This window comes from Nycticebus coucang, chromosome 8 (genome assembly GCF_027406575.1).
Source record: "Nycticebus coucang isolate mNycCou1 chromosome 8, mNycCou1.pri, whole genome shotgun sequence".
Lineage (NCBI taxonomy): Eukaryota > Metazoa > Chordata > Mammalia > Primates > Lorisidae > Nycticebus > Nycticebus coucang.
In genome coordinates, this window is record NC_069787.1 from 82,203,551 (window position 1) to 82,216,559 (window position 13,009).

The 13,009-nt window shown below is 43.4% G+C and overlaps 1 protein-coding gene across 3 annotated transcripts in view; it reads left to right on the forward strand.

Annotated features, from left to right (window-relative positions):
* ITGA9 (integrin subunit alpha 9) overlaps positions 1-13,009 on the forward strand; it is a 458,012-nt gene that overhangs the window by 89,184 nt on the left and 355,819 nt on the right. For 2 of the 3 annotated variants that reach the window (XM_053599997.1, XM_053599996.1), the window contains exon 5: positions 5,271-5,338. In XM_053599997.1, coding sequence (XP_053455972.1) covers positions 5,271-5,338 — 68 coding nt within the window. Of the gene's footprint in view, positions 1-4,189; positions 5,098-5,270; positions 5,339-13,009 lie in introns of those variants that run through there. The other variant, XM_053599998.1, reaches the window with a different exon arrangement.

Genomic DNA, 13,009 nt, shown 5'->3' on the forward strand with positions numbered 1-13,009 from the left:
GGGGAGGGGACTCCCGTCTGCTTGGTGATGGGTTTTGTACCTTTTGTTTGTATCCTTGGGTTCGCAGGTCGCCTCAGGTGCATTCTTCAACCTTTTCTCTTGGTGCAGCTCTAATCCACCAGTTTACTTGCTAAATTTCTGTCCTTTAACTCTCCTTCTGGACAGGAGCCTCTGTGGAAAGCTGGCTTTCATAAAGCCATCTTGTCTCCCACTCTCGTCTGGCTGTTTTTTTTTTGTTGTTGCAGTTTGGCTAGGGCCAGGTTTGAATCTGCCACCCTTGGCATATGGGGCCCGGCACCCTACTCATTGAGCCACAGGCACTGCCCACACTGTATATAAATTTTGATATTTCCATGGATTGTTTTATTTCAGTGTTTTGGGCAGAGTGCAGGAAGTGACCCCACCCAATCAGTGGTCTTGAATGAATTAAGTTCATTGGTGTAGGCTCCATGCATTGAGTTGTGGGTTGTGAACATTTGGAAACCAGTATTTTTATCTTCTGTTTCGACAGGGTTTAATAAAACCAGCAGCCAAACCAAGGAAAATACTACTGTTTTTAGAATGAGTTAAAATATGACCCATAGGCCAAGTAATTCAAATCCAGCCACGGCAGAGGGCTCCAACCCAGTCCCAGCTCCTCAAGTGATTTCTAGGTCCCCTTAGTCAGTCCTGTCTTTGGGATCCCAGGTTCAGCTTCCCCAAATTTAAGAGTTAGGTTTGTTACAGTGTCTGTGAACTGCTATCAGACAAAGTCTGCTTCTCCCTTGCTTTGAGGTGGATGTATATTTTGTTTCTTAGCACAGAAGAAACTAACATTTCTCAGTCCTCTCTACCTGGCCACACCGTTGGAGCAGTAGGAGATCACACGGATGTGCCCAGGAGCAGCCAGCTGTGGGCCCCACAGCCTTTGTGTTTGTGCAGGAAAGGTCCTTCCTGGGAACTCAGGAGACTAGGAGTCACCCCACCCCTCCAGGGTCCCTCCACCCTACACTTCCTGGACTTGTCAATGGTGGGAGGGGGAATGATCAGACTTCATGGGGATTCTGTAGGGGGTGGGTAGCCCCTTGCTTCTGTCTACACCCACCTCCCTTCCCAGAGCTCTGTGTGTGTACAGGCTGTGCTGGCATCTTAGGTCTAGGCAGGTAAAATCACATTTGCTATTTTATTTTATTTTTTTGAGACAAAGTTTCAAACTGTCACCCTGGGTAGAGTGCCATAGTGTCATAGCTCACAGCAACCTTAAACTCTTGGACTTAAGCAATTCTCCTGCCTCAGCCTCCCCAGTAGCTGGGACTACAGGCACCTGCCATAATGCCTGGCTATTTTTTGGTTGTAGTTGTCATTGTTGTTTGGCTAGGTTCAAACCCGCCAGCTCTGGTGTATGTGGCTGGTGCCCTAGCTGCTTGAGCTACAGGTGCCGAGCCACGTTTGCTATTTTTAATCAATGTTTTTAGATATGTACTTGTTATCATAGAGTTATATATGTACATTTGGGAGAAGAAAGGCCTGTGTATAGACATTTGGGAGGTAGATTAGGGAGAAACCTCATCTTGCCTTCTTTATATTATTATTATTTTGGAGAAGGAATTAGGTTAAAATAATACTGGTGACCTTAACTTACAGAAATCTTATTAAAAAGAGTGGAAACGATGGAATGTGCTTGTTCTGGTCTGCTGTGTCTGGCCAGCATCTCCTGGGAAGGCCCCAGAGCCCACACCTGGGCCCACATCACAGCAGTATGCTGAGGTGGTGTCACCTGCTGTGTCACCTTGTTCACTTTGCACAGTGCTGTCTCAGATCCTTCTTCACTCACTCAGGATTAGCGAATATACATTAGACCAGCACAACGTGTTGATGTTGTTTTTTTGCTGAATAGGAGCAGGCTGGCTGGGCATATATCTTGGGTCTTGGCTGCCTTGACTTTTACAGTGATGCTACATCTCAAGGTGGGGTTGACCCAGATTAGCTCTGAAGTATTTCTGGGAAGACTGTCCCTAGCACTTCTTCAGAGGGATTTAACCTTCAGAAGAAGAAGCACTTTGCATAAAGAGGGCAGGACGTGAACACAGGCACAGCGACTTCATGTCACTGTAGCCTCACGGGCCTGAGTCTTGGGGTGGGGCATCCCACTTGTGGCCAAGTGACTCCTCTCAGGTCTTCAAGGACAGGCAGTGAAGGTCATGCCAGGAGGTGAGGAGGGATTGGAGAACTGCCTCCAAATGCTGTGTCTGACTCCTCCTGAGGCCCAAGAAGATGCACTTGCCCAAGGTAGAATCAACCAATCTTAGGTTTGGAAACCCCAGAAAAATCCATCCTGTGGGTCCTTATCTCCCATCATACCTCAATTGTCCTCTGGCTCTGAGGTTGATGGTGGCACTAGGTCTAGAACCCAGAACTCCTTTTTAAGCAGGTCTAGGAAAGAGTTCAGGGAGACTGGCAGGTCAGAAGAGAAAAGGGCAGGACTGAAGGGTCAATGGGGATAAAGGCCCATGGGGGAGCATTTGGGAAGTTCAGGGACCTAGTGGCAGGAGGTGTGTGCCTGGACCTCGAGTCTGTGCATGGAGTTGCATGCTACTCCACAGTCCTGTGTCCCACCAGCATTAAACACATACAGGTACGTGCAACTGGGCTGGTGTTGGGGACACTGAGATGAATGAACTCATGTTTGTGTTGAATCAGCTTTGTGATGAACAAACACACTTGGTAATGAGAAGAGTGTATCATTTACTTTTTCCTACAAGACCACCTGACAGAGAAGCTGAGGGGGGTGGTCTGAAAGCCTTTTGAAGGCTTGGAATGTGAGGCTGCCCAACCTAGTAACAGCAGTGGAACCATCCTAGGTTAGAGTTGCCAGGCCCCACAACTGCCCCCCTGAAACGTGTATGGTGGGGATGGGGCAGGAGGTGGGAGGATAGCACTGGATCCCATTGCACCTTGAAGGTGTTGACAGAGTCACAGAAGTTTCTGAGAGGCTGGAGCATGGCCTGCTCTCAGACCTAGAGTTGTGGCTTTGGGTCCCAGTCATAGGCTCCATGTTGTTTGATTCCCTGTCCTAGACCATCCCGAGAGGCAGGTGAGGTCAAAGCCAGTGGAGGTACCTGCATCGATGTGTGTCCCAGGCCCTGTGACCTCTGGAGGGGACGTCCCAGCTTAGGGAGGTGGGGGTCTGGCTGAGGCAGTGGGCTTCCCCTGGCTGGCCTTCAGCCTCAGGCAAGAGCAGGGAACTCCCAACTCCCAGGAAGCTTGTGGCCACATTGGACACCTGGGCTTCTGTTCCCAGCACAGAGCATTGCTGCATAGTTTGGGGACGAGGTAGAAAAAGGCAGTGAAATTCACACATCTACTTTTTCTTTCTTTCCTTTCTTTCTTGTCCTTATCACAAAGAGACCCTGTGATTGCTTTAAAAAAAGATTCCCACGTAATTCCAATTCATGCATAAATTTCTGAGGTTGACTGGTGTGTCCTGCACTGTAGTTTCATTCAGCTCTTGGTGGTCTGAAGTCCCTGGTATGTTTTATTTTTCAAGAGTTACAATTGAGTGTTTAATTCCTTAGACTCAGTGGGGTACCTATGCTTTTGGCCAGATGTTTCAGATTTACTGTGCTGTCTATTTAGGTTGGGACATTTTGGTCTTTCTTGCCATTGTGCTTTTTGATGCAGGATTTATTACTTTGCACAAGCCTCACTCCCATCCCTGGTGAAAGATTTTGCTGAGAATAAGCAAGTTCCATTTGTCATTGGATTGCCTTCTAGCGGGCCTGGGGGTTCTCCTTATAGTAACAGGACCAGACGGGAGGAACTGATTTCACCCTGTGTGAAAGAGGAGTAACTCGATTGATATTCTGTTGTAATTTAGCAGTTGGTTAATGGCCACTTACTGGAAAATGTTACTAGGCTCTGTGGTGAGTGTTGTTAGAAACTGAATTACTTTGTGTATTTCCCCAGGGCCCTTTCCCCCCTTCTCTTGGAGTAGACACTCTGAGCTGCAGGATGTGGGATTGTGTTGCAATCACAGTTTCATTGTTCCTTTGTATTATTTATTTTATGTTTCAAAAATAATTATAGTGCTTTTAATGGCACCAGAGACTTGCAAAGAGCCCAAGGGGTGGGATAGGGGTCAGTGGGTTATTCCTTGGGTAGCCCTGGCCTGTGGGTGCCTCGGGCAGCCTGTGAGACCAGGTCCAGCAGTGTCAGTTTCACATATGTTTGATTTGAGTAACTCTGATTATCACTCCACATCTTTGTCTTTACCCATTAAATGATTTCAAAGAACCAGTAGCTTCCCTGGATTTTGTGTAATCACTCACTTTGTAAAACCTTTGACAGGCTGCAGAGGTGACAGAATGTGTTTCCAAGTCCACGCTTGAGTAGAATCCTAGCTTTGCCATTTACTAGCTGTGCAACTTTGGACAATTCACCTATTTCTGAGTGTCAGCATTCTCACATATTAATAATCAAGGATATGTGTTCCCAGGGATGAGTGGAATGGCATGAGAGGAGGCAGCTAATACAGGGATGGAAACATGCTAAACACTCATCAAAAGTTTCTTTCTTCCTTGCCAACTTAAACTGGAGTAGCAGAATGCCCCCATTCTTTGGGTAGGAGTGTTGGAAACTGAGGGAGAAGGAGAGCTTATCCATCAGTTTTCTTTTGACCTAGAGAGAACATCCCCTTTTCCTTCCACACAAAGAAGACAGGTGTGAGTGCAGAGTGTAACCATGGTTACACCATCAGTGATAGCGTGACCATGGACTGCAGCAAGTCCTGAGAACCCCTTCTTCCTACAGCCCTGGGGAGTGGCTTGTTCCTGGTTGGATGGTAGAAAGCATATTGCCTCCAGCTGTACTGAGTGTTTTGGGGAGAGCTGGTCTTCTTCCAGGGAACTCCACACTGGGAGGGCCACATCATTCCATTTCTGGGTCATGTTTTCAGCTCCTGTGCCTACTGGGGATCTCCATCCTTTCTGCTGTGATTGTCGCCAGCCTCCCATGTGATTACTGTGGCTGCTGCCTTTCTTTCTCCACGTGAATGGAGGAAGTCTTCTGGGGCTCTTGGCAGCATTGCTGCCTGGTGGCATCAGAGCCTGGATTTTTGAGGTCAGGTGGATTCCTGAGACTTTCCTTCCTGGCCCCCATCTGGATGGCATCCCTGGGCCCAGCCTACAGTGGCACTCGGGGAAAGTGGCTGGCTCGCTCTGCTGGCTCCACACACGACTGGCACACACTGACACAGCTGTGGTTTGCTTCTCTTTCCTTCCCTCCCCCTCTAGAGTATAAGAAGAAGTACGGAGAAGAACATGGCTCCTGCCAGGCTGGGATAGCAGGCTTCTTCACCAAGGTGGGTGTTGGCTGTCTGAGTGCTTCTGTTCTCTTTTTGGTCATTTTCTTCCTTACTGTGATTTTGGCAATCCTTTGAGGTGAGTGAGACTTCTGGTGTCCCAGATACTTGAGCTATGAATTGGTAGATGATGGTCTTCACATTGGGAAAGGTGATTTAAATCTGACGGGGGTACCGGCTGGCCAGAGACCCCTGGACAGACAGGGGAGACAGGTTGGCTCATTTGGAAGATATAGCTATTTGATGGTTTCTCTCGGAGTCAGCTTGACTCAGGCACGTGGAAGGAGTTGATGTGGCGGGTGCGAGTGAGGCAGCATTCAGCCACATTGTGCCTCATTGTTTGTGGTGTGAAGACAAAGGTGTGGGCCTCACCTCATAGCCACCATGAATGGCATTCCATCCATTTAGTTGCTAAGGCCCCCAGTAAGTGCTTTTTACTTCAGTTATAGTTCACCTGCCATCCTATTAGTTTAACCTCCAAAACCTTTCCCCAATTTGACAGCCTTTATTATGGTCACCTCTATTATCTCCCCCACGCTTCTGGAAAAGCCACCCCATCATCACCTGGAGATATACTGGCCCCAAATTGGTCTCCCGAGATCCATTATTATTATTTCTTTTATTGTTGTAAAATATATGTAATATAAAAGTTCACCATTTTAACCATTTTAAAGGGTACATACACCTTAGGGGCACTTCACATGCATTTTCACAATGTTGTACAACCACCATCCCTGCCTTGTGTTAGAACATTCCCATCACCCAGCCTGCATCCATTCTTGACCCCTACCATGTGTTCCTGCACACCAGCCCAAGGAAGCTTTCAAAATGAAACCTGTCATTCTGATGGCAAGGCTTCCCATGACATAGAGGATTATACCCCAGATCCTGCATCTTGGCCCATGCCTGCCGCCCTGAGGCAGCCCAGCTTAGGAGGGTGGAGAGCGTGCTCTGGTGTGCCGACGCTGCTGAAGAGTGTCCCCCCAGCATCAGGAAGAACTGCTCACCTCCATGTCCGAGACTGCTATTTAAATTCAGAGAGAAACAGGAGGCTAGCAATGTAGTGTATGATTCAGAAAGAAAATAGGAAAAGTCAGAAGGTAGAAGTTTTCTGTTATCCTTCACCCTCAAACCAGACATAGGAGATGCTTGCCTCCTAACCACCATTTCTCACCTTCATGATTCTTAGTACGTCCCTTCACTTGAGAATCACTTACGACCACTCGTCCTATGCAGAGTTCCATGCTAGGCCCATGGCACTCCCAATTTCCTCAGCTGTTGAAGCCAAAATTAAGATTCTTCTCTTACTACATTCTCCTACTCCCAAGCCACTAGCAAGTCCCACCACCTGTGCCCTCAAAACCTCTTAACAAAGATGCTCGTTTCCCTCCTTGCCCTCTGCTACCCCACAGCTCCAAGCCACAGTTGCCTTGCTTCCCCCACTGCAGAGTCCTCCCCTTTCCGTTTCCACTCCTGCCTCTGGACAGACTAGTCCCCACAGCAGCCAGAACCATCTTTTCCAAATGAGAAAAATGCCAATGTGATCCTTTGTTCAGAACCTCCAGTGCCTTCCCACCCCACTCATAAAGGAATCCACACGCGGCCTTAATCCCTTTCCATCTTCATCTACCGCACAGTACCTGTGGTGCCTGCTAGAGAGCCCCGAGCTCTTACTGGCTGTGTTGTGCTGGAAATCCACACGCAGATCTCTGTGCGCAGGGCGTGCTTCTTCAGAAGGGACAGCTGGTGGAGGACTTGCTCAGTCAAGCATAGTCAGCATTTGAATTTTGATACATGCTGGCAAACTGTACTCTAAAAATGTTTACCAAGTGATACTCCCTGGGCTATGTCTTCCCCACATTCTCTCACCAACTTTAAAATTTTTGTCATTTAAAAAATAAACTCATTTTAATATCTCTTTCCCTGATTATTAGTAGAGTTTAGTATCCTTTTGAAATATTAAACATTTGTATTTATTTTTCTGGAAATTGCCTATTTATGTTCTTAGTCCATTCTATCTTTTTCATTATTGTTCTACTGTTTTTTAGGAATTTGTTACAAATTTTCAACACTAATCTCTTATCTGTTACATCTTTTTTTTTTTTAGTGTTTTTTTTTTTTTTTATTGTTGGGGATTCATTGAGGGTACAATAAGCCAGGTTACACTGATTGCAATTGTTAGGTAAAGTCCCTCTTGCAATCATGTCTTGACCCCATAAACTGTGACACACACCAAGGCCCCACCTCCCTCCCTCCTTCCCTCTTTCTGCTTCCCCTCCCATAACCATAATTGTCATTAATTGTCCTCATATCAAAATTGAGTACATAGGATTCATGCTTCTCCATTCTTGTGATGCTTTACTAAGAATAATGTCTTCCACGTCCATCCAAGTTAATACGAAGGATGTAAAGTCTCCATTTTTTTTAATGGCTGAATAGTATTCCATGGTATACATATACCACAGCTTGTTAATCCATTCCTGGGTCAGTGGGCATTTAGGCTGTTTCCACATTTTGGCGATTGTAAATTGAGCTGCAATAAACAGTCTAATACAAGTGTCCTTATGATAAAAGGATTTTTTTCCTTCTGGGTAAATGCCCAGTAATGGGATTGCAGGATCAAAAGGGAGGTCTAGCTTGAGTGCTTTGAGGTTTCTCCATACTTCCTTCCAGAAAGGTTGTACTAGTTTGCAGTCCCACCAGCAGTGTAAAAGTGTTCCCTTCTCTCCACATCCACGCCAGCATCTGCAGTTTTGAGATTTTGTGATGTGGGCCATTCTCACTGGGGTTAGATGATATCTCAGGGTTGTTTTGATTTGCATTTCTCTAATATATAGAGATGATGAACATTTTTTCATGTGTTTGCCATTCGTCTGTCGTCTTTAGAGAAAGTTCTATTCATGTCTCTTGCCCATTGATATACGGGATTGTTGGCTTTTTTCATGTGGATTAATTTGAGTTCTCTATAGATCCTAGTTATCAAGCTTTTGTCTGATTGAAAATATGCAAATATCCTTTCCCATTGTGTAGGTTGTCTCTTTGCTTTGGTTATTGTCTCCTTAGCTGTACAGAAGCTTTTCAGTTTAATGAAGTCCCATTTGTTTATTTTTGTTGTTGTTGCAATTGCCATGGCAGTCTTCTTCATGAAGTTCTCCCCAGGCCAATATCTTCCAGTGTTTTTCCTATGCTTTCTTTGAGGATTTTTATTGTTTGATGCCTTAAATTTAAGTCCTTTATCCATCTTGAATCAATTTTTGTGAGTGGGGAAAGGTGTGGGTCCAGTTTCAGTCTTTTACATGTAGACATCCAGTTCTCCCAACACCATTTATTGAATACGGAGTCTTTCCCCCAAGGTATGTTCTTGTTTGGTTTATCAAATATTAGGTGGTTGTAAAATGTTTGTTTCATTTCTTGGTTTTCAATTCGATTCCAAGTGTCTATGTCTCTGTTTTTGTGCCAGGACCATGCTGTCTTGAGCACTATGGCTTTGTAGTACAGACTAAAATCTGGTATGCTGATGCCCCCAGCTTTATTTTTGTTACAGAGAACTGCCTTAGCTATAAGGGGTTTTTTCCGGTTCCATACAAAATGCAGAATCATTTTTTCCAAATCTTGAAAGTACGATGTTGGTATTTTGATAGGAATGGCATTGAATAGGTAGATTGCTTTGGGAAGTATAGACATTTTAACAATGTTGATTCTTCCCATCCATGAGCATGGTATGTTCTTCCATTTGTTAATATCCTCTGCTATTTCCTTTCTGAGGATTTCATAGTTTTCTTTATAGAGGTCCTTCACCTCCTTCGTTAGGTATATTCCTAGGTATTTCATTTTCTTTGAAACTATGGTGAAGGGAGTTGTGTCCTTAATTAGCTTCTCATCTTGACTGTTATTGGTGTACACAAAGGCTACTGACTTGTGGACATTGATTTTATATCCTGAAACATTACTGTATTTTTTGATGACTTCTAGGAGTCTTGTGGTTGAGTCTTTGGGGTTCTCTAAGTATAAGATCATGTCGTCAGCAAAGAGGGAGAGTTTGACCTCCTCTGCTCCCATTTGGATTCCCTTGATTTCCTTGTCTTGCCTAATTGTATTGGCTAGAACTTCCAGCACTACGTTGAATAGTAAAGGTGACAGAGGACAACCTTGTCTGGTTCCAGTTCTAAGAGGAAAAGCTTTGAGTTTTACTCCATTCAGTAAAATATTGGCTGTGGGTTTGTCATAGATAGCTTCAATCAGTTTTAGAAATGTGCCACCTATGCCTATACTCTTCAGTGTTCTAATTAGAAAAGGATGCTGGATTTTATCAAATGCTTTTTCTGCATCTATTGAGAGGATCATGTGATCTTTATTTTTGCCTCTGTTAATATGGTGGATAACGTTTATGGACTTGCGTATGTTAAACCAGGCTTGCATCCCTGGTATGAAGCCTACTTGATCATGATGAATGACTTTTTTGATGATAAGCTGTAATCTATTGGCTAGGATTTTGTTGAGAATTTTTGCATCTATGTTCATGAGTGAGATTGGTCTGAAATTCTCCTTTTTGTTTGGGTCTTTTCCTGGGTTTGGTATCAGGGTGATGTTTGCTTCATAGAATGTGTTGGGGAAGATTCCTTCTTCCTCAATTTTTTGGAATAATTTCTGCAGTACAGGAATAAGCTCTTCCTTGAAGGTTTGATAGAATTCTGGAGTGAAGCCATCTGGACCAGGGCATTTTTTGGTTGGAAGATTTTTTATTGTTTCTTTGATCTCAGTGCTTGAAATTGGTCTGTTCAGGAGCTCTATTTCTTCCTGGCTGAGTCTAGGGAGAGGGTGTGATTCCAAATATTGATCCATTTCTTTCACATTGTCAAATTTCTGGGCATAGAGTTTCTGGTAGTATTCAGAGATGATCCCTTGTATCTCTGTGGGATCAGTTGTTATTTCCCCTTTATCATTTCTGATTGAGGTTACTAGAGATTTTACTTTTCTATTTCTAGTTAGTCTGGCCAATGGTTTATCTATTTTATTTATTTTTTCAGAAAACCAACTCCTTGTTTCATTAATTTTCTGAATGATTCTTTTGTTTTCAATTTCATTGATCTCTGATTTGATTTTGGATATTTCTTTTCTTCTACTGAGTTTAGGCTTAGATTGTTCTTCTTTTTCCAATTCCATAAGATCTCTTGTGAGATTGTTGATGTGCTCTCTTTCTGTTTTTCAAATGTAGGCATCTAAAGCGATGAATTTTCCTCTCAAAACTGCTTTTGCAGTATCCCACAGGTTTTGGTAGCTTGTGTCTTCATTGCTGTTATGCTCAAGGAAGTTAATGATTTCCTGTTTTATTTCTTCCTGCACCCATCTGTTCTTCAACAGAAGATTGTTTAATTTCCATGCCTTTGGGTGGGGTTGAGCATTTTTGTTAGAGTTGAGTTCCACCTTTAGTGCCTTATGGTCTGAGAAGATACAAGGTAAAATTTCAATTCTTTTGATTCTGTTGATATTAGTTTTGTGTCCCAGGATATGATCAATTTTGGAGAATGTTCCATGGGGTGATGAGAAGAATGTATATTCTTTATCTTTGGGATGGAGTGTTCTATATGCGTCTATCAAGCACAGTAGTTCTAGGGTCTCATTTAAATCTCTTATATCCTTGTTATTTTCTGTTTAGAGGATCTGTCCAGCTCTGTAAGAGGAGTGTTAAGGTCCCCTGTTATGATGGTATTACCAGATATCATATTGCTCAGACTGAGTAACGTCTGTTTCAAGAATCTGGGAGCATTTAAATTGGGTGCATAAATATTTAGAATTGAAATGTCTTCTTGTTGTATTTTCCCCTTGACCAATATGAAGGGACCATCTTTGTCTTTTTTGACTTTAGTTGCTTTAAATCCACATGTATCTGAAAATAAGATTGCAACTCCTCTTTTCTTTTGAATTCCATTTGCCTGAAAAATTGTCTTCCAACCCTTGACTCGGAGCTTTAATTTGTTTTTTGAAGCCAGGTGTGTTTCTTGCAGGCAGCAAATGGATGGCTTGTGTTTTTTAATCCAGTCAACCAATCTATGTCTCTTCAGTGGGGAATTCAAGCCATTAACATTTCTTGAGATAATTGATAAGTGTGGTAGTATTCTATTCGTCTTATTTTGTGAGAGTCCATTGCTTAGTTTTATCTTTTGCATCAGTGTGGAGGTTAGGTTCTGTCCTTTAATTTCTGAGTTCTTACTTTGCTGCTGATCCATTGTGGTGGTCAGTGTGCAGAACAGGTTGAAGTATTTCCTGTAGAGCTGGTCTTGTTGTGGCGAAATTCCTCAATGTTTGTATATCCGTAAATGATTTGATTTCTCCATCAATTTTGAAGCTTAGCTTAGCAGGGTACAGAATTCTGGGCTGGAAATTGTTCTGTTTAAGTAGATTAAAGGTAGATGACCATTGTCTTCTTGCTTGGAAAGTTTCATTAGAGAAGTCTGCGGTCACTATGATGGATTTGCCCCTGTAGGTCAACTGGCGCTTACTCCTGGCAGCTTGCAGAATCTTTTCTTTTGTCTTGACTTTGGACAGGTTCATCACAATGTGTCTTGGAGAAGCTCGGTTAGAGTTGAAGCGACCTGGGGTCCGATATCCCTCTGAAAGCAGTGTGTGAGAATCTTTGGTGATATTTGGGAAATTTTCTTTTATAATATTCTCTAGTATGGCTTCCATTCCTCTGGGTCATTCTTCTTCCCCTTCTGGAATTCCTATAACTCGTATGTTGGAACGCTTCATAAAGTCCCATAATTCTGACAGTGAACGTTCTGCTTTCTCTCTCTTCTTTTCTGCCTCTTTTACTATCTGAGTTATCTCAAAAACTTTGTCTTCTACCTCTGAAATTCTTTCTTCTGCATGGTCTAACCTGTTGCCGATACTTTCCATTGCATCTTTAAGTTCCCTGATTGACTGTTTCATTTCCTGCAGCTCTGCTATATCCTTTTTATATTCTTCATATCGTTCATCTCTTATTTGATTCTGTTTTTGGATTTCCTTTTGGTTATTTTCCACTTTATTAGCAGTTTCCTTCATTGTTTCCATCATTTCTTTCATTGTTTTCAACATGTGTATTCTAAATTCCCTTTCTGTCATTCCTAACATTTCTTTATAGGTGGAATCCTCTGCAGTAGCTACCTCATGGTGCCTTGGCGGGGTTGTTCTGGACTGGTTCTTCATGTTGCCTGGAGTTTTCTGCTGATTCTTCCTCATGAGCGATTTCTTTTATCTGTTTCCTTGCCCTAATTTTCCTTTCACTTCCTCTTGCTCTTTAAGTTCTCGTGCCTGTGGACTAAGGGTTACAGGACCAGAAGGGTGAGAAGGTTGAAGAGCAAAAAAGGGATGAAAGAAAGGAGGACCAAGTGATAAGAAAAATAGAGAAAGGAGAGGGGGTGGGTAAAAGGAATATTGACAAAAAGAAGAGAGGCACAGAAAGTGGGAGACAGAGCAATATAGGTGTACAGTAGGGTACTTTGATACAACCTTAAAAAAAAAACCACCTTCTGGGGGTGCCCATTTGGGTGGTTCCCTTGAGGTCAGCAGCTCTTTGCTAACCTGATCAGGCACAGTACCCCACCTCCACCAAGTAGAGAGGAAAGACAAAAATGCTATAAATCAAACCAAATCAAGCAAATAGAAAACTTTACGGGATAAAATTGGGTG